Here is a 21,729-nt window from a genome sequence, read left to right on the forward strand (position 1 = left end):
GCTTCTCGTCGCTTGTCTGCTACTGTCTCTTTAAGGGGGCGGAACGTCCAAAGGGTCCATAGAACGTGACGTCTCGCGTGTACTGCACGTATGAAGACCGGGAACAGGCGGTGCACGTTCACCTCTACGCAAACTACAAACTTCTTCAAATAACAGGTTAGTAAATTATCTGTGCCTACACCTTTCTGATAGAACAGACAGCTAACAATAACCATAGCACCTTACCAATGGCACGCGCAGTGAAGTTAATGAAGTTTCTTGCCGTTTTTCATTCATTCCTTAGTGTAACGCTAACACATATGGCTAGGTAGCGGTAGCAAGTAAACAGCCAGTATAAATGCCACCCATCTAACCTATTCAGTTGTAACATGTGTTTCGTTTTCTCATGGTGTTCGTAGCTAATTGTGTTACGTTTATGTGTCATGAAGAATGAACCTGGTGTTCGGCCATGTACGAGTCGTTGAGCGGCGAAGCTAACTCCAAATGTTAGCCAGGACACATGGGTACTTCCAACAGTGTTAGGTCACGTAGCTGAATATAAACTTAATGCTAAGTGTTCTCACACTCTTGCAACCCTCGCCACATGCCGTGGTGAAAATTTTGAGCAAATTTGTGAGTGTGACTGAGAGATAAATTTAAAATCCCTTTTATTATTGTCGCACATGCCCTCGCATTGCACGTTGGCTCAGTAGCAGCTATGAAACAGAGGTGGAGGAGGCACAGCTGTTTCTGGGTTGAAGTAACATGACCCAGGGCCAGTGACTGAAATGATCCACTAACAGCCGTTGAACCCCCACTGGCATCCCGTTAACTGAAATAATAACGTTTTTGTCTGGACTGTTTGGCTTTATTCCAATCTCAGAAGAACTTCCCATATTTCAAGTTTCTCATCTAGTCTCCTCTGACATTTTTTAGGTTTTAACTTTAACACTTTTGTGGCATTCACTATCTCTGTTGAGGCATTTCATCCCCTTTCTTTCACCAAAAATATTTACATCCGTTGCTGTCCTGATTGATTTCTGTTTGTGCTTAAAGTTTTGCTGCCATGCCTGCTAAAAAGATGACGACAAAGAGAAAGTCTGCGGCTGTTGTGGAAGATGTTAAAGACTCCAAGAAATCGAGAGGTAAAACAATACGTAGGGATGATGGAGGTAAGCAGAATGGATTTGCATCTAGTCAGCCAACCGAATACAATCGCACCAAGACTGCCTTGAGGCATATGATCTTATGTGCCTTGTCTTGGTGTTAAATTGAAATAAACTCTTTAAACATTCTGGGTTTTTTTTGTCTGTTTGTATCAGTTTCGCACAGGAGTCATTGCAGGGAGGCGGGCCAGGTTTTAGTTCTGGGCCAGGGCGATGTTGGACAACTGGGTTTGGGTGAGGCTATCATTGAGAGGAAGAAACCAGCTCTCCTGTCTCTCCCAGAGAAAATCGTGCAAGTGACGGCAGGAGGCATGCACACGGTGTGTCTCGGCGAAGCTGGCCATGTAAGAGAACACCTGGTCTACTTTGCTACTTCGCTGCGTTTTTTTTTTACTTTTAAAAAGAAAAAAAGACGATACACATGCTTTTCTTTTTTCTTTTTTTTTAGGTCTACAGTTTTGGCTGTAACGATGAGGGGGCCCTTGGCCGGGATACAACTGAGGAAGGATCTGAGATGATTCCAGGAAAGGTGACGCTGGAGGAGAAGGTGGTCCAGGTGTCCGCGGGGGACAGCCACACAGCAGCTCTCACAGAGGATGGATCGGTGTATATCTGGGGATCCTTCAGGGTTGGTGAACTGCTGTTTTAAATAACCTTAAGTATACCTGCACTTGTTTGTAAAGGATTCTCCCTTCAATAACCGATTACAACGTTTGGCTTTCATTTGAAACTGAAGACTAAATCAAGTGAGGTATAAAAACAGACGTCCATCGAGTCAGTGTTGAAATAATTATCATTGACGTGGCAAGTGTGCAGTGGTTGAGGGGGAAACATCGGCAGTGGATGGAATCATCTAAAGGAAATCACTCTTATGTCTGTCGAAACTAATTGAGCATGTTTTTTGTCATAAAGTTAGCAGTTAGTTGTTTTTGTTTTGTTTTTTTTATTTAAAAAATAACTAAAATGGTACTAAAATAAAGGAAAACATGAATTTCTGCATAAATGTACAGAAAGGGAAATGTATTGATATCCTTTGTGTCAGTGCTCATATTAATTTACTGCTACTTAATTGTAGTTATAGATTTGGTAATTGATTATTCATTTGTTTGATATTATTATTCTTTTGTCCCTGTAATCATCTTCCCATTACGTTCTTCTCTGCATCTCCCCCTTTTTTTGTTCACTAAACCCACTTATTTGAATAATGAGAAAGATCCAATATGATCAATAACGCTGAGAAATGATTGTCAAAGTAAGTTAAGTAATGCAGTAAAGCCAAATAAATGTAGTTCAAGTGAAAGTTTAAAATGTAGTTCATTTTAAGTTCTGTATCTTTATTATTTTATATAGTTTTAATGAGAGATTTCTATATTTTCATGTTGGATAACGGCAGATTCAGTCAAGAGCAGTTAAATCTCCATATAATTGGACAGAGCAGAAACTTCACCTGTAGTTCAAATGCTGTGAAACCGTTTTCTCTTGTTCATTTTGCTTAGAAACTGGACAAAAACATCTAGCTGCTGCAGCTAATTATTGTAGGAAGGTTTGAGCAGAGCTGCTATTTCTAAGCGTCTTGACTGGTCGGATTCCTCTCGACAGCTTGTTATCTTTTCAACTTTATGCCGCGTGTATGTCAATTAATGTGACTCCAGCTGTTCAGACCTGTGCCGTGTTGAAACTGAATCATATGTTAGTAGATTCTACTCAGTGAGACATTCCAAAGACAAAAAAAAAAAAGCTGCACTCATTCATACATGACACCAGCGTGTCCCTTTCATTCTATGCGCCCTATTAACCTTCTTTGTTTGCAGCCTTCTTGTTTGTATCTGGCCTACTTTTTCCTGCGTTAATCGTCTCCATTATAGTCTCGGTCGTCTCACCCGAAATGTGCTGGATCTTGTTTGTTTTTTTTCCCAGGATAATAATGGTGTCATCGGTCTTCTGGAGCCCATGAAAACGTGTCCTGCTCCAGTTAAAATCCCCCTTACAGAGTCTGTTGTGAAAATTGCCTCAGGTATGCATCAGTTTGTCTCATTGCCCCTTGCTTGTAGTTCTTGAATTAGTTTCCGTGTTTTCTATTGAATTTCCTTGGATGTTTTTATAGGCAACGACCACGTGGTGTTGTTGACACTGGATGGAAATCTTTACACATCGGGCTCTGCTGAGCAGGGGCAGCTGGGAAGAGTGCCAGAGCATTTTTCAAACCGAGGAGGCAGGAAAGGTCTCGGTAGGTAACGCGCTTCTGCTCTACATCCACGTCTAAACGCATTTTTATCTGTAATCTATACTGCATTCGGTTTGTTTTTGTGTGGCGCGGTTTCAGAACGACTGTTGGTGCCACAGATGGTGAAACTCAGAGGGAAAGTTCACTTCATCGATGCATTTTGCGGGGCGTACTTCACCTTTGCTGTGTCAAAAGAAGGATATGTGTATGGATTTGGCCTCTCAAACTATCACCAGCTGGGTCAGTGGAGCTTATCAGTGTTTAGTTACAGTGATTAGTGAGTTAAGTGAGACTGCTTTCTGTTCAACTGCATGAATGAATCAGTCTTTTCTGAGCTAATTGCATCACACAGAATGCAGTGATGGTGTGTAGCCTGAAACCCCCTTCTTTCTTTCTTTCTTTCTTTTACAAATCATCTATCCAGGCACTAAAAGCACCAAGATGTGTTTTGTCCCAGTAAAACTGACTTGCTTCAAGAACTCAACCACCGCCTGGGTGGGTTTTTCTGGAGGTCAACATCACACACTCTGCCTTGATGCTGAAGGTAAGCATAAGGTCTGATAAGCAGGCTAATCCTGTTTAACATGCACGAATAAAGAGAACTGATGTTTCCGGTGTTTTTGTTTTGTTTTAATTGTCTCGACTTGTCTCCGCCTCGTCATTTAGGGCAGGTTTATAGCCTGGGCAGAGCAGAGTACGGCCGCCTCGGTCTGGGCCAACAGGCCGAAGAAAAGAGCGAGCCCACACCTGTGATGGGAATGGAGCCGGCGAGAGGAGTGTCGTGTGGAGCCTCTGTCAGCTATGCGGTCACCAGAGAAGGTGAGAAACAAAGAAACTGGAGCTGTTAAGTTTAAGGCAATAGGCATAAGCCCTGCAGTCTAAGCGTTCTAAGTATAGATGCTCGCTGATGTACCTGAGGTGAGCATAAACATTCATGAGCGAAACTGGGTTAAACCTTGCTCATACGATCTAGAATTGATAATTTCTGTTTAACCAGGAGCTTTAATGACGACACGGCACCTCAGTCAACATCAATTTTCCTCCTCTTTTGTGGTCATTTGTCTGTACTGTAATTAAATGTTTTGGGGTTTATTTTTTTGTAGTTTTCCTGCGTTTTGTCTGTTTAGTTAAATAAAAAAAAGTGCAGGTTTTTTTCTACTTGCATTTTGCTGCTCAGCCTTTCAAATGTTGGCTGTGCTTTCTCCGGCTCACTCCAGGAGCTGTGTATGCCTGGGGCATGGGCACCAACCTGCAGCTCGGCACAGGAGAGGAAGACGATGAGTGGAGCCCCGTGAAGATGACGGGCAAACAGCTGGAGAACCGTGAAGTACTGATGGCCTCCAGTGGAGGGCAGCACACAGTCTTACTGGTCAAAGACAAGCAGGAGAGCTGATGTCCGCAGGATGACAGAAGAGTTTTAAATCTTTTTCAAGCGGGGGGCCTTGCTCAGGATGCTTTAATCTGGCTTGGGGGTTAATCTGTATGCGACTTCCAGTGCTGAGCCGTGCGAATATAAGAAGTGCAGATGGGGCGAGTTGAGGCTTTAGCCTCTTTTTATGAACTCTTCTGTTCTTAACTTTAGGAAATTGTTCATTGAAGTTTTTGATAGATCATGATCAACAAGAGACTATTTTTTTAAATCTAGCTTTGGGTGTTCCTTTGAATTATTTCAGCTCATTCGTATGACTGTACCATAGTATTTTGGATGTTTCTAAATGTGGCTCTGCATGTACATAAAGGAAAATGGGAGTGTAATCTGTTTAATAGCTTTCATGATAGTCTTTTAAATGTTTCCTTTAAAGCAATAATTCTCATTTACATTGGTTCACACAGGACACTCATTCTCCGTGAGTTTAACTCGTGCTACTGCTGTTCATTTTACAATATAAACACCACCGTCGTGACTATTTGGACATCTGGTAACACATCGTACTGTATGCTGCATTTGTTGCTTTTTCAGTCTGAAAATAAAGATGTTTTGCTTTTTCTTTTTTTTTCTTTTTTATTTCCAGATTCTGTTTGCATAATTCAATTAACATAATAATAGAAGGTACAAAATGGAGCTTTACGATTCGTTGTGCCATAATTACACATATGCTGAGTCCCAAAAAACCCACTTTTTGAAACCTCTAAAATGCATTTGCTGCCTAATGAGAACCACAGGAAACATTTCAGTGAAAAGTGAATAAAAACCCATTTGGTTTACCTTTCCGTGCGCCCATTACTGATGTTATGAGAACATTTTATGGTTCAAAATGTTATAGCTTTAATCAAATTCAAGCTTTTCTGCTGTGTGGATGTTTTTGTCATGGATCTGGACAGAATTCTCTGTAACTATTGATCTAAAGGGTTTAAACTGGAGTTGGACATTCAGACCTCTTGAAATTATTTTCACAACCGAGGTCTGATGCTCACATCTTCCATCGGTGGTTCATGTGTTAACAGACCAAAGCAGAGTCTACTCGTGCCTAATTCAGTTGGCTGGTATATGATCAATAGGGTATTTGCCTCTCTATATACGTCTTTTAAAGTTGATTGAGTCTATTAGTGAAAACAAGGAGATGAGGTTAAGAGAGGTCGGTACGTTTCAGAATTTTGTAAAAGCACAGGTATTGGGAATGATTTAAGAGTGTTTCTGAAGGGTTTTGCTCAGACACGTAACCGGCCAATGGTCACGAAAAAGGAGATGGGAAAATTTCAACCCACATCGCATCAGATTAATCTACATGAGGCAAAGTCTGTCATGAATGCTTATGTGAACTGAGGTATTTCGGTTCCAACAACTTGCCTTAAAACTTTCCGTGTGTATTGTAAGTGATGCCCATCTTCATATTTGTGCGACGGGAGCTTCATGCTCAGCTTTACAACTGTCACTTTGATAAAAAAGAAATGTAAATTGTCCTCCTTGAACGCTCAGCAGTTGCATCTGAGTCGCTTTATGTCCATTATGGATGTAAACCGCTCATTCATGCACGAGCAGTTATGAATTTGAATCAGCAGAAACGCTCGAGGATGCAAATGATGGCGCGAGCGTGTGCACGCTTTTGTTTCCTATGTCGGGTGAAATGCACAGGGTCCTCGCTCGTCTCCTCTTCCTTTCATCTGACCAAACGGACTGAGAATGAAGTGTCAGGCACGGGTCCCCACAAAGAAGGGGGAAAAAAGGCTTCTGAAAAAGCTTTGACATTCTCACTTATTGTTCATAAGTAATTAATGGATCTGAGCGAACCACTTACCATATTTGTTTTTGCCATCAGAACCTACACTTGGGTTTAAGTGTCCGCTGAGGATCAAGGTGTTGGCACAGCTTGAGTCTTTATGAAATAAATGGTTTTCCACCCTACAGTTCTTTGCATGAAGCTTTATGTCACAGACAGGTTTTTGAGACAGGTTTTCACAATCCTATGCAAACGATGGTTGCACATTTTCTAAACGGTATTTTTCTTCTCGGTTTTCTTCTTTTTAGTCTTTAACAACAATCTTCAGCACCGCTTTACAAAAACTGTTCTCTGACTAATTGTGCTGAAGACTTCCATTTTCCACGCCGCATGAAGTCTTTTGGATACGTCTAAAGGCAGAGACTCCGAAACCCAAAAAGTTCCATTCTGATGAGCGATATTTTCACTGTGCAGATGTAGACGGGCCATAATGTGAATGAAGTGAGCTGTGAGGTTAACAGGTGTCAGGGATGGGGGCTTTTATCAGCTTTTCACCCGCATTCGGCGTCTAATAATTCTTGGAAACTTGATATGCTCCCATCACAAAGAGAGACAATTATACTGAAATGTAGCAACGGCATCCTGCTATTAGCTCCTTTCACTCCCAGCGAGTAAAACAGGATTTGTCATCATTTCTGTGGGCTCTAATCTTCCTCTTGTTAAACTAATCACAGAGGAGAGGAAGAAGTCTGTGGCACCTGCACCACTGCACAGTCACTCTAATAATAGAGAGAGTCATATTAATCTCTCTGTGATGTGCCTCACACAACACATGTGGAACAGGTTGATGGGATTCATGAGCTATTGAAAACTGCAACCTGACAAATCCAGCATCATTTTTGCTCTGCTTTGATTTTAGCAGGGCAGCTTTTGAGTCTCACTGCTTTCTTAAATAACTTGGCATTTAAAACACAGTTAAGTGCAGCATGTTTCAATCCAGAAATCCAACATTTTCATCGTGTGAACGTTTTGAAGAGCTTCTGTCCCGGTTCACCAAAGTGGGAGTCTGCTGAATTAAGAGCAGCCTGCAGCTTTTGTCCAACTCATTCTCAACCTCCTCTGGTCGTCCCTCATGCAGGCTTACACTTTATACCTTTTGGATATGATATGTGAGCATCCTTGAGCTATCTAAGATATGTAGAGACGTCGATGGGTTGATAAATCAAGTGTAGCCTCAAACACATCTCACAACCCTAAGCAAAAATAAAAACCTGCCTTTTTTGTCATTTTTTTACATGATTGGTGCAGAGAATTGACACTTTTCCTGTGATTGCTTGAGTGAGAAAGCAGCCCACTCTTCTTTTTTATTACACACACAGGCTGAAATACACTAGACTGTATACTGACAGCTTTCATTTTGCAGGCGAGAATAGCTGTAAAAAATTTGCTGTCTACCCCCCTGTTCGGACAAAGAAGTTTGCTGCTGTTCAACACTGTATTGAAGCAACAAATGCCCCTGCTGTTACTGATGCACTCGGTGATGTCTGAAAGATGAAATATATGATGCGTGTAGAATAAAAAGCCCCATGTGAGTTTTTGAGACAAGCAGCACAAAAGCAGAGGATTTGGTTTTGATTAGCTGTCAGCAGGGTACATGCATTTAATTAAAAATCAGTGTGTTACCTTGCTTTTTCTACAAGGTTAAATATAAGGTTCAGCCCTCACCTCTCACGAATCTATCATTTTTATCCACTCTGCTATGACTGCTGGCAGATAGCACCCATATTGACTCCTGTCTCAGTTTTTTGGCAGCGGAAATCTGCTTCACAGCACTTTGTTCTTTGGGCTTTTTGTCAGCATTTCAGGCGAGGTCTGACGATCTGATCCCTCCTTTGGCAAAGCATCTGTCACCTAAAGCTGCAAGCCAGCACCAGAATCTCTGCACAATGATCGTCCCTCAGTTGTGGTTTATATGGCATCAACTCAGAAATGACAGGTTGTGCACTGTTGTCCAAAATTAGGTGTTCTAATTTACAATATGTCAGTTTGTTCACTGTGAGCTGAGACAAGGCATCTGCTGCATCTCTTACGCTCAGAGATTTCCATGGCTGAAATACTGTGGTGTTGTCATAGATGCTTCAGCAAAATTCCCTCTGTTCTCATTTGCTTCTGTTATTTTAGGGCAGTGAGGAGTCATTGATGAGGGTTAGAAGACAAAAGCATTACAGTTTGTGTGTCATCATGCATCTGACCAAATTCAATGAAAACCTTCTTAAAAGTTCAAATGTCCAAGTTATTGCAGAGGTGACTCAGAAATGGTAGATCTGAATTCTCTGTTGTAATGGAACACATTGCTATACGGTTATCGAAAGAGGTCAACAAACCATCTAGCCACGTCAGGAGCCAGCTTTGCCCTTTTGTTTTTACATTGAAAACACAACCTGCACATTGCGATGCCTTCTGTGAGAACCACCCATGAGAGTGTAGAGAAATGTGCGTCATCAAAGACATCAAAGACGATGATATCATTCCCCAGCTGGATGAATCGATAAGTGAGGACTCCATCCAGATCCAAAACAGCTGCCTTTCATTTTGATGAAGATTAAGATAGAAAGCCACCAGAGCGAATTTAAAGCTGGCATCGACAAAATCAAGCAGACACATCCAAAGATTCAGAGCATCAAGAGTGAGACCCAGCTCCCAGACAAGCCTGATAAGTTATTCACTTCCACAAAGTCTGCTTTTAAAAGTAGCCCGCCTCTAGATAAGCATTCACAGAGTGAATCATTACTTTCACAAAGATTTCAAGCAATGTATTTGTCTGTGTTTGACTGTTGATATTTTGGGATTAGACCAGCAGAATTTGAAGGCATCATTGGTAGGATAAGTTGGGTAGCCGCAACTGTCTGATGCAAATGTTACCTTATCTCAAAAGTGACCTGGTGTACTATGCATGTAGTATTCTCTCAAACCACTGTGAAGATTAGGTTTGAGTTGTTTTAGATGATGAAAATGTGCTTTATTGTGAGCTGCTGTTAGAGATCCTCTGTCTCTTCAAACTGAGAGTGCTGTGACCTCAGATCTCCGGTTATCAGACAGTTTTGATTGTATTTCAACTACCCAAATCTTATGGTAATGTTTTTTTTCCAAACATTAAGATGCATTAAGATGTACAGCCTCTGCTGGATAACTATGATTAAATGTGTCATGGTATTTAGACTGATTATCTCTCCTTTCAATCAACTGAGTGATATAACCCTAATCTAACAAGAGTCTGAGAAAATGATGAGATAAACATCGCCATCTAATCAAGGTCTTTATTCCACAGACACAACATCATTAATTTAGAGCAGAGATTCAGAGAGCGAGTACTTTAGTTTGAAGTGTCCAAGAAAGTAAAGAATGACCATTTGCACATTTACCTTATCGACTAAAATGAAAAAATAGAGTAGAATTAGTCATTTTTAATACATTTCCTGTGCGCCACTCTAGCGTTCACTCTAAATGTGTCTTTGAGGTTTACCTGTTTCTGGAAACTCAAACTGTATGTTTCCCACCACACAGGCATGCCATGGGGATCCCATGTGGTTGAGTGCAAGTCATATTTCAAGAAGACAATACAGTGTTTGATTTGACTTTTTTATTCTCCACAGTGAGTATACAAAAATCCATTGGTGATGTAAGTGATTTTCTGTATTTCAAATTACTGACAACTCATTGCCATCTCGTGACTGAAAATCCCAATATCCCTGACTTGTTTCTTGTTCTGCTGCCATTTTAACACTCATATTTACACATGCACATTATATTCATCCCATTGCTGTAAGCTTCTGGCCACAAGTGGACATTGTGCCTCGTCTATACCAACCTGAACCTTATCAATATCTAATCCTACTCACTAATTGCACAAGGAACTCGCTCAGTTTCTAAGTGTTGAGAGTATAAGCTATGAAGACAACACAAAACGTATACAGAATTAATCCCGACACTGTTCTCTAACATGATTTGAAAATAACAGTGCAAGACACAGACTAAGCTTTACTTTATGACCGTGGAAATACACTTTTAAAAACAAAGAGTTATCCCAATTGTAGAAAATATTTACATTGTACATGTAAAACCACATTCCAACATCAAGCACTTTTTGCCTCAGCTAAACAGCTCACCTTCAAAAAGAAACAAATAACAACAGAAACTGGATAAGGCATTAGGGTTCATCTTTCAACCCCATCTCATAACAGAATGAATGGCTGCTGCGTTGGTCCACAACACAAAATGTATCACTTTCACAAAAAGGATTTCAAAATTGTTTGAAATTACTGGACTTTGTGGGCTTCAAAGTGGCTTCATGCCAACATCTGCCTTGTAAAACTGTCACAGATGTGATATTGCACAACGAAAGCCATGATTAATTCAAAGATGCTTATGAGCAGGTAGGAGGGTGATGGGATGCCAGGGAATCAAATTCTAGCTCCATCCAACCCAATTCTGACTTTTCACCTTCAACAACTCCTCCAACAGAAATGCTCATTTGCTCATAACGGCATCCAATAAAGTAACACACCTACAAGTGGCAGAAGGGAAATACGACGCATATGTTCTTTTCCACAGCAGAGGAGACGTCACAAGTCTTTCATTCACAAAGCCACAGGTTTTCATAAGGATTAAGGAGGGGTGGCTGGATGGAGCAGCTGAGCACTTTTAACCGTGGGCCTTTGTGTGACATGAGATCGACACCAACAAATGTTCCGTTAACAACACAACAGTCTATCAAAAATACTTTTGTCACTTCCTGGTTAGAATTAGACAATAACATTACTTGGTTAGGGTTAGAAAACAATCACAGTTAAAGTTAAAAACATTCCTTTTACAATGTGACTATCACCTTAATGAATGCCATTTTAACCCTCACATGCAGTTACTCTCATGGTCATCTGAGGTTGAACGATCTTTGAAAGTAATTATCATTGAATTGAGGTGGAGGACAGTCTTGGGTATCAGTCACTCACTGTTGATTAGGATTAGGCATAGAAAAAAGATGGTTCGGTTTGGTATCAAAAGATACGTGGTCACAGGTTGGCATCATCCTGCCTGAAGGCTGCCGTGCACAATAGGAAAAGTTCCAACGTTAACATCTTCCAATATCTGTCTTTTTTGTGACTTTAATACATTACAAAAGTATTCAACCTTTCCATTTTTCCTCCACAAAACAGTCCAAATTTGGTGATGTGAAAGAAGAAAAAACACCTTAAGAGTCATGCATGTATATTGACCCCCTTTGCTATGTAGTCCCTAAACAAGATCTAGTGCTTCAGAAGTCACATATTTGGTTTAATCAGGTCCACCTGTGTGCAATCTGAGTGTCTCAACATATGTGCAGGTCCAAGAGTCTCCACTTAGGTACCACTAAGCAGGCAACACTATGAAGTCCAAGGAGCTCTCCAAACAGCTCAGGGACAAAGTTGTGTTGAGAGCTACAAATCATGGTCAAGTTGTGGAGGAATCTCAAAAACTTTTTTTAATATCATGGAGCAACATTAAATTCGTCACCATAACGTGGAAAGAACATATGACACCACAACAAACCTCTCTAGAGAGGCCTTCTGCCAAAGCTCACTGACTAAGCAAGGCGGGTATTAATCAGAGAGGCAACAAAGAGGCCAAAGATAAACCTGAAGGAGCTATAAGACTCCACAGCGAAGACCGGTGTGTCTGTCCCACCTCCACAGAGCTGGGGCTTTTACGGAAGAGTGACCAGAGATAAAAGGTTTGTTTTTTACATCAGCAGGAACTGGGAAACTGGTAAGAATCGACAGACTGATGGAAGGTGCTACATACAAAGAAAACATTTGTACATGATTTTTCTTGTGAGATTTGGATGCACATTTTCACTCTGCTTAACATACTGTCAGTGATACGGTTAGACATTTAAAAACACTTTTCTAGCAGCCATGGCCTTTTAAAAAATAAAAGATACTCCTCAGGGTGGACAGGAACACCCCCCCCCCCCCCCCAACATTTTTAAATAAACATTTTTAGCATTAACTTTTAAGTTAACTCACTGGTTACAACTGCAGCTTAGTGGAGCAGCAGCTTGATGACACAACAAAGCAAAACCATTCACAACATCACAGAATACACCATTACAGAACAATATTGTATGTACAATTGATACAGTATATACAGTGTTTGAGTATTCAGACAAAAGCTTCCTCACTGCCCAGAACCCTGAATGTGTCCGGCAATCTTCAGAGGATAAGTGTCCATTAGCTTTAAGATGTGTGGGAAGATTCCTGCTGCTTACTAATGCATTAGATTTGAGTTATCTACCTTATCGTGATGAGAAAAAGCAGTGCCTCATTTCCAGCTCTTGACTCCACTGAATCTTTTTTGCAAAAACAGAGCAGGCAGACTGCCGGAGGAAAGGAAATGTTAAATTGGCTGAGAACAGCTGAAAGGTCCCCTTGCCGCACACTTAAGACAGTATTTTAGTGTTATTTGAAGTGCCTCTTTGACAGTTATTAGTTTACCTCTGAGCTTGTTTCATATTTTGGAGACATTAGTCTGTAATCAGTTAACTGTAGATTATTACTACCTCACATTTCCTTGTAATTCACTGGCCAATAAAGAGGCAAAATTAGCTAAAGATATTGTGATGTATTATTATTCTAAATGCTACATGCTCATTCCTACATTTTCCAAACAAAACAGAGGAGTACATAATCATGAAGCCGCCGTTTGAAACTGCTGGACGTGTGAGAAGCTGTGGGCTAACAAATTTGTCCAGGCAACTTCAGAGGTGACAGTTATTCAGTGTTGTGTGCCTCTCAGTTTTGATTTGAACAGTTTCAGAACTGAAACCCTTTATCAGGAAAAAGCTCCTGCAATTTCCAGGATCAGAAAATAATTTTAGGAGCTAGTTTACACTTAAATAACCCCATCACATGTGACATTTAGCTTCAAAACTGACACGAGTACTGTTATCGGCATCTTCCCTGCAGCTCTTCTGTGCCATCACTCGTCATGTCACTCGTTCCTGTCACAAAGTGTTTTCTGTGTCAGTCTGGTCTTCATCAAGTACAACACATAATCAGTTGGACGGTGGTCAAGTGACTGATTAGGCCAACCATACATTTCCCACCGCCTAGCCATAAAAAGACACCTAGGTGACAACGTATGCTTTAGTTCTGTGAGTCTAATCATTAAGGGACCGTGGAATACAGTAGCAAGTCCATGAGTCTTCACCTAATACGGACGAGAAATGCTACGAACACGTTAAAGCTGAAAATCATCCTTAAATTGTGTTGAAGTGGGGCCACAAAAATGTAGAAGAGTTTTCCAGTGTGTTCTTGACTCCACAGAATGTGTTTGTTATTCGTGCCTTTTGTGCACACCTCAAGATTGGTTTAACTTGTCTACATTTTCTTTAGCACAGGCACACACGGGCTTGTTATTCATCCTACTGAAATACAATTCTTAAATAATTGTGTTTCACAAGTGGAAGTGGAAAGTTTGCATCTGTACACTCAGAGTTCTGTGGTGGAGAACTGCGTGACACCGTCAGATCGTGGTTCATATTGTGCCGTTTCCCTCCCTGAATCATCCATGCCTAGTCAGGCAGGGGCTCTCTGTGCTGCTGCAGATGCACAAACAGATGCAGGCTCCTTTGCACTGTTGCGGGCTCTGGAAAAGCTGCTCTGCTCCAAGCGGGAGCGATAGGGCAGGCAGAAATCCCTGAAGCACCTCTTGAAGTTTTCATCCAAAAAGGCATACAGCACTGGGTTCAGACTGCTGTTGGTGTAGCCCAGAGCAATGCACAGGTGCCAGCTTGCCATCACCAGGAGGTTCTTGTGGTCGATATTCACCATGGTCTTGACGATGATGAAGATGTGAATTGGGGTCCAGCAGAAGATGAAAGCTGCCACGACCACCAGGACCATGCGGGTGATCCTCCGCAGGTTCCTGTCTTTCTCTTTGGAGCCAGACAGGAGACGGACGCTCTTCAGCCGCAGGATCATCAGCCCGTAGCAGATAGTGATGACGAAGACCGGCACCACGAAAGCCAAGATGAACACACAGATTTTTGTCACTGTGTCCCAGTACCATTCCGGTTTCGGAAATCTGAGTGTACATGCTGTGTTTCCTATGGAGTTAAGGCAATTAGAGCTTTAATAGGAGGCCATGTACAGAAGCTAATTTAAGTTAATAACCCAGCTCAAATTCTCTTTCATGGTGTGATTATCGCCTAAAATCAACACATACCACTGAAGTGCAAAAAAAAAATACAGTGCAGAGTATAGCATTTATTACATTGATGGTGATTACAACCATTATTTCTGTAACAATTAAAGCCACCCACCTTTATCTGTCACCTTGGTTACAGCCATGATCATCACTGGCACTCCAACAGCAGAGGAGAGGATCCAGATGCAAATGTTGATGAGCTTGGCTTTGGCAGGGGTGCGGAAGTCCAGGGCTTTCACAGGATGACATACAGCGATGTAGCGGTCCACGCTCATCATGGTGAGCGTAAAGATGCTGGTGAACATGTTGTAGTAGTCAATGGCGATGACCACTTTACACAACAGCTCCCCAAAGGGCCATGTCCTCATCAGATATTTGGCACTCTGGAAGGGGAGGGTGGTGGTGGCCAGAGTGTCGGCCAGAGCCAGATTAAAGATGTAAATGTTGGTGGCTGTCTTCATCTTCGTGTACCTGGTTAGTGGAAAGAAGAATCATGTTTAATAGATTCTGAGTCAGAGTAAAGGGGAAGGAGTGTTAGATGGTGGAAATTGGATTTTTCTCAAGGTCTGCTTGCTTGCTGCTGTGTCACAGAGAGGAAAGTGTCTGCGTTTCAGTCACGATTTCTAATAGTTTCTCAAGGTTAGAACTCAGTTTGTAGTTTGATCTCATCATTTTCTGCACTCAAAATGATGATCTGCCATTTCCTCTCAAACATATTGAACCTATTTGAATTAAATAGATTTTCTAGCTGCGTTATGGCTGTTACGACAGTACACTAAATGCTACACAGCCTCTGTTCACAAGCAAAATGAGCCTATAAGCCTCTGTTAGATCAAAATTTCTCAGTAATGAGTCAATTCCAAACAAAAAGATCCTGCAAAACTCCCTCTTGGTTTCAGATGTTTTTTTTCTTTTTTAACGCGTTTCCCCCGAATGCCAGCTGAACGGTTGTCTGATTGTTTAAAGATGACAATAGCTGGGCACATGTAACACGCAGTGGTTTTGAATGCTTTGGTGAAACAGACACAAAATAAGGCTCAAAACAATGACAGAATGTTGTTGACAATATTTGATCCAATCACCCCCTCCCCACACACACACACCCTATGCAATAAACACCATTAAAGGGTTTATTGCATTGCACACTGTGCATGGATCTCACTCTGATTGGAACTGACTAGACAGGGAGTGAGTGCAATACATCTTATTCTCCATTTGTTTCATCGCAGTGATATTGAATACCAAAAAGTCTTGTGCCGGTCTTACACCAATGAAAGAGGAAAATCATCAGAATCAGGATGATATGAATTGGTAAGGCACGGTACCAGAGAAACTGGAGGGTTTTTCAGCAGAGTTAAGCATTTGTTTCTCACGCATCACAACAAAGTTCCTATCAGGAGTAATTAGCACAGTGAAGTCATTTCAGTGATAAGCGGAGAATCACAGAGTCCTCCCTCTCCTCTTTCCTCTATTACGTGTAGGAAGTGTGTGTGCGTGTGGTTGTGGGAGAAGATGGCTGTCAGATGTGCTGAAACTGCGGGTAATGACAAGAGACCATCACAAATGAAGCAATAAGTAACAGTACATTTTTTATTTCAATCTTAAAACTACCAATCATATTAGATTATTCAATAGTCCAATAAGATAGTTAATTTTTCTTCAAATGAATTCTTTATTACATACAAATGTATAATTCCCACCGTGGGTCTTCTGCTAACCTATATGTGTGTGGCTTTTCACTCATCAGTATGTGATCAAATATAAAAATCAAAGTAAGTAGCAGTTTAAAAAAAAAATGATGAGTCTTTAGTATCTGACTCTTACCTGAGCACTCCGTACATGACAAGCATGTTACCCAGCAGTCCCACCACGCAGATGAGAGAGTAGAGAGCCGTGATGCAAACGGCGAGGATGAGACCTGTCGTGTTTCTGTCTGAAACCCCGTTGGTTTCGTTGCTTTTTGAAGGCACGAGCAGAAGATCCTCTGCGAATGTAACATTAAACGGAGTTACGGAGACCGAGTATCGCTCGTTGAGGTCTTCCGGAGTAAAAGTGGGGAACTCCATCACAACAATACAGGTGAGATTTGAGCGCAGTGAAGTTAAGGATTTCAGAGGCAGGAGCACAGGAGCGGAGGGGAACTAGACGCCAAATTAGATGTGTGGAGCTCAGAGGACGTTGGAGCGCTTTCTCGCTCTGTGCGTAAATGCGCGCGACAGTGCGCGCTCCCCCCAGCAAAGCGCAAAGGTGTGCGTTGCAAGATGTGGGGAGACTACTTTCCTAGTTCTTGCCTAGTTTAAACATATATCAATTTTCAATGCGGTGAGATCCAAACGCCGTTCTTTATTCACGTAATGTACCTTCTCTCTGACGAGTTAGACACCCAACATATAGATTTGGCGTCTCACTTTTTCTCTGTCCTTGATAACGTCATTTATGTAGAAACTGCCGTAGGATTGCTGACGCCGTCAGTCCTCTATCTCTTTCGAAGTGCTAAAAAGTTGAAGCAGAATCAACCAAAGTGTGTGTGAAAACAAAAGAGACGAGAGGAGCTGTGAGCTCCGAGAGGCAGTTGAGGTTGCCATGGTGATTTTAAGTGCAACATGCTGTCTTATTGAAAATGTACTTAAATGTTCAAAGTTTGCCATAAACGGCTGTTTAAAGACGAGCCGTAACACAACCAGACAAAGCTGTGCCTCTCTGTGGGCTTCTCTCGCGCAAATCTGTGCGGGATTTTTGTTTCTGGTTAAAAAAGAATAAAAATAAAAATATTCGAACAAAAGTGCTTGCTAAAACAGTGCTACATCTGGTTTTTCCTGCTCTCATTTTGCATTATCTATGCGGCAGTTGGTGGTAAGGGGGGTCATTAGGGGCTGTCCAGCTCAAAAAGCGTACTGTCTCTGGGTCTGGAGAGAAATAATGTCAGAGAAAATACAGATTTTTTTTTCTCACATTAGAAAGTAGTTTGGAGGCTGCAGCAAGTGAAAGGGGATCCAATTTAACCTTTCCTGCTCTGTTGAATGGCAGAGTTACTTTGTACATTTCGTGTATTCGTTTTGAAAGAAGATGTTTACCTTGTTTTTCTCTATTCAACCCTGTCATTTTGGTTTAATCCAGCTTCCTAAAACAAACGGCGTAGAACCAGCAGCATGTCAACGTTTGTAATCCGTCTAATAAGACAATACTATAGCTGCCAATTAAAACATGGCGTTTAATTAAACCTAAGACAGGCAGTAATTGGCTGAAGTAAGAAATTAACTGGGGAAGCTTCATGGACTTCAATGATCTCATTTTACATGAGAGATTGTCCAGTTTTATTTCGACCTATTCTTTCATCGATTTACAAAGATCACAAATAGTCTGGTTTATAGAACATTTTATATGACGTCAAAGCATTCATTTTATATTATTCTTTGGGGCTATGATGCTTAATAACTATAACAATTTTAACCCTACCTTATCCACTGTTCAGATTTCTGTTGTCGACGTTAGAGCACATAGGTTTTATATAAAGCTCTATAATTCAAACTCCATTTGCATATCTGAACATAAACCTTAAGAAAATAACAAACAAAATATAATTATCTTCACATAAGCAGCCTGTTGGGGTTTCATGGTTAGATCTATCAGCTGAATTTTTACACAGTTGGTCTGTAGTGTCTCCCCATAACTACATTTGCAGCCGCATGTAATAATGCCTCATTGCATCAATTTGCTTCCCCTCTCCCAAAAGAGCAGCCTCTGGTTCCACCTGCCACGCAGCAGCTCATCAGACAAACAGCTTCTCCATACATCTCTCACTCTTAGAGATTCACAACCCAATTAGACATTTCTATATCGAGCCCTTCCTCTTACTGTGGCCTGTTTACACCACTTACATGCTTCACGTGGACTGATGCTTGGGTTGGAGGAGCTTCATTAAAGGGCTGGCTGTTCTCACCAGGCTGTCAACCTGTTGGAATTACCTCACTGAACCATAGGAGCTTTGTAATTGCATGCCAGTGGTGCTGATTACATATTTAAGATGGGTTTTGCAGCCTTTGTAGCATCAGACAAGTGTGTGGCGTTTGAATCGATTCTTATTGTCAGGCTGTCCTTATAGTTGTTGCCTGGCTACGTGTCTGTTGTTATCATTCAAAGATGAGCAAACACACTAATGAAAGTATACAACCCAACAGGGACTTTCATTTAAGATTGCTGTACTGTTACAGTATTAAAGCAACCACATTTAGTGGAAAACATCTGGATCATTTCTCCTCTCTTTGTTACAAATTTGTAAAACATAGAGACATTTTTTAGCATTAAATTGATCAGAACTATCAGTTTACCCTTGCAGTAGTATATGTGATATAACCAGAAGAAATCACATCAATTGAGTCCTTAATTGAATGAATTACTGAATTCTTGGGAAAGCAGGTGTGCTTTTTCACCACTGCAGTTAACATCAGAAACATCAGAAGCATGCACCCATATGTGATGGTGTGTGCCAGTGTGTAAGAGTTTTTCTCAGGTGCCTTGGCTGATAGACTTTCCCACAGCTCTGTCTGTAGTGTAGCGGCAGTCTTTATACAAACTGACCTTTACAAATTTCCCCGTCTATGCACCCACCTTCAACTCAACAGAAAGCAGCAGCAGTGAGAGGAATAGTAGCAGCAATGTGAACAAAATCCCTCCAATATCTAATCTAAATATAGATTATTTTTGTCTCTGACCATGCTGGGGAGTTATCAAAATAAAATGATCTCATTAATTTTATGGAGTTTTATCAAGGAAAGATTTTTGTGGTAAGTTTCTGTTTAGCTTCAATGGCTGCAAAGCAGTGCTGATTTGTCAGTTGCTCGGGTGAGTGGGCACAACACTTTGCATGTGACAGTAAGCTTTTAGACAAATGGAATAAAAGCAATTTAGTGGAGAATTTTACTGAACAAGGATGGAACCATCGTAAAACACCTGCAGATGTTATTACACTTATTGTGTAATTGAAAGGATGAAATCAGAATGGAGGAAAAACGTGGGACATGTTATATTTTATTTTTTTTACACTGTAGACAACAACAGGTGTGAGATAGAAAATTGGATATTTGTCATAAGTGCTTAAATCTTTGAATTGTTATGTCAAGCAGAGGTGTTATTTGTCTATAGTCCACTAAGAGCTTCGGAACAAAGATGCAGATTCAGGTGTGTCAGATGAAACGGTTGCACAGGCTACACGTACCAGGGTTTTTTAGGGTTACTGGAATCACTGGTGCAGATTTGTTAAACACAGACAGATTCAAATTCCTCTTTGTCTGCGTTCTCAGTGGCTGCAGTTTTCTAGGAAATGACCTTCACAAAACTCTTCCTGAACGGCGCCACCACCAGCTCAACACAAAGCAGCGACTGTGAGAAGAATAGGGCGAGTGTGGTGAAGAAAAGCTCTGACTCATCCCTCTTCATTGTAATAACTGTAGAACATATGTAAGAAGACACAGCGTAGGATCCTCCAAAGAGTCAGATTGTTGCTCAGTAAGTGAAATGTCTTCCATCTTAACTAACCTGCTAATTTTAGTTTGCTGACAAAATTCGACAGGCACAATAGTGCAATAAACAATATTTTGAGCTGTAGTGGTCAGCTGCTGGGAGCAACAGGGCTGAAGCTGTCAGAAGAGCCAGCTAGAACATTTCAAATCTTACATTTTAGAGAAATATCAAGTTTAAGGGCAATACCTCTTTTCCCGTGATTTTTGGAAAAGAGGGTGGAGCTGGAGAATAATACTTGAGACCTAATGAGATAAAAATGCCTAATTTCATTAAGTAACTGGGAGTCTACTGGAGCCAGAGAGGGTTGGTACCCAGCCCGTCTACGCCTGTGTCATGGAGGCAAGAAGTCCATCTATAATCAAAGTCTTCATAAGTTGATGCATTTCTAACTGATTTCAGATGTGTATTAATGAGCAGTATGCAGAAACTCAGTGTAGCGTATGATGATGGAATGAGGCTGTGGCTGAAGGTGCCATGATGGAGCAGCGCAAGCCAAATGTTTGTTGATGTTGGCGTGGCAACTTGTTATGCTGTATTGTCTAATCTCATGTACAGATGTAGGTAGAGGCTATTGGACTCTGCACACAGCATAACTTGAACACTGACAAATCCTGAATGAATCTCAGTCAGGCTCCATTGAAGTATGTGGAACTGTTGGCATCCTCTACATTTGTGACATTGTGGATTTCCTTTGCTTTTCTTCTCTGATATTCTTGTTTGTTTGCTATTGACACTGTGTGTGCTTTCCATGCGGCAAAAAAACTAATCACTTTATAATTTCGCCCACTTTTTACATCCTTTATTTTCTGACTGAACTGAACATTTCTAGGTCACCATATTGTGGACAAGTTTACGTACCAAATATTTGGACATTCAGATAAAATAGAGAATAGTGCAGAAAAATAATGATGGTGGTGATTATTAAACTTTATTTGTAAAGTACTTTCCTGAACCATGTTTCCGAGGGCTTTAGCAATAATCAAAAAAGCAATGAAAGAAATATAAATAACATAATAACAGTATATTATGTACTGTGGTAAATGGGATGTAATTTCTGAGGACGTTGTGCTTACTGTAGTGATCAATGGCTCTGTTCATAAGGAATCTTGATAATTGATCCAGAATCCGAGGTAACGGATATTACAGCTTTGATCTGCACAGAAGAAGGATTAGATGAGGGACACAGTAGGGGTGGATGTCACGGGGGTTGTTCAATATAACCCTCCCTTTACATGTTTTTTAGTCTGCCTAATCTCATATATATATATATATATATAGTATGTATATATGTATATAATATATATACATATATACATACACACTATATGTTAGGTCTCAGCATCTAAGAGGGACAGCTCACCCACCCAGCTGTCTGGAAATGATGAGGACAGAAGTTCATCTGTTATAACGTTTGATGCAACGGTTATTTAGGACACTG

General features: G+C 41.0%; 2 protein-coding genes across 3 annotated transcripts; one reads left to right on the forward strand and one right to left on the reverse strand.

The window, feature by feature from the left end:
* The first annotated feature begins 72 nt into the window (after positions 1 to 72).
* On the forward strand, positions 73 to 5,354 carry rcc1 (regulator of chromosome condensation 1). 2 transcript variants are annotated; one of them, XM_072394559.1, is made up of 10 exons: positions 73 to 156; positions 1,036 to 1,151; positions 1,302 to 1,489; positions 1,594 to 1,773; positions 3,063 to 3,159; positions 3,250 to 3,372; positions 3,469 to 3,609; positions 3,794 to 3,913; positions 4,036 to 4,188; positions 4,587 to 5,354. In XM_072394559.1, the coding sequence occupies exons 2-10, from the start codon at positions 1,046 to 1,048 to the stop codon at positions 4,760 to 4,762; spliced, it is 1,284 nt and encodes a 427-aa protein (XP_072250660.1). In that variant the 5' UTR covers positions 73 to 156; positions 1,036 to 1,045; the 3' UTR covers positions 4,763 to 5,354. The 2 variants fall into 2 exon arrangements, with proteins under 2 accessions (XP_072250660.1, XP_072250661.1); XM_072394560.1 differs by having other exon boundaries at positions 1,036 to 1,124.
* An 8,446-nt stretch (positions 5,355 to 13,800) lies between these two features.
* oprd1b (opioid receptor, delta 1b) lies at positions 13,801 to 16,837 on the reverse strand. Its single transcript, XM_072393310.1, has 3 exons — positions 16,596 to 16,837; positions 14,887 to 15,242; positions 13,801 to 14,670 (listed from the first exon to the last, which is right to left on the reverse strand). Exons 1-3 carry the CDS (start codon positions 16,835 to 16,837, stop codon positions 14,141 to 14,143), a joined length of 1,128 nt encoding a protein of 375 aa, XP_072249411.1. The 3' UTR covers positions 13,801 to 14,140.
* Between the last annotated feature and the right edge of the window lie 4,892 nt (positions 16,838 to 21,729).

Source organism: Leuresthes tenuis, unplaced genomic scaffold (genome assembly GCF_036924035.1).
Source record: "Leuresthes tenuis unplaced genomic scaffold, fLeuTen1.0.hap1 SCAF_10, whole genome shotgun sequence".
Taxonomy (NCBI): domain Eukaryota; kingdom Metazoa; phylum Chordata; class Actinopteri; order Atheriniformes; family Atherinopsidae; genus Leuresthes; species Leuresthes tenuis.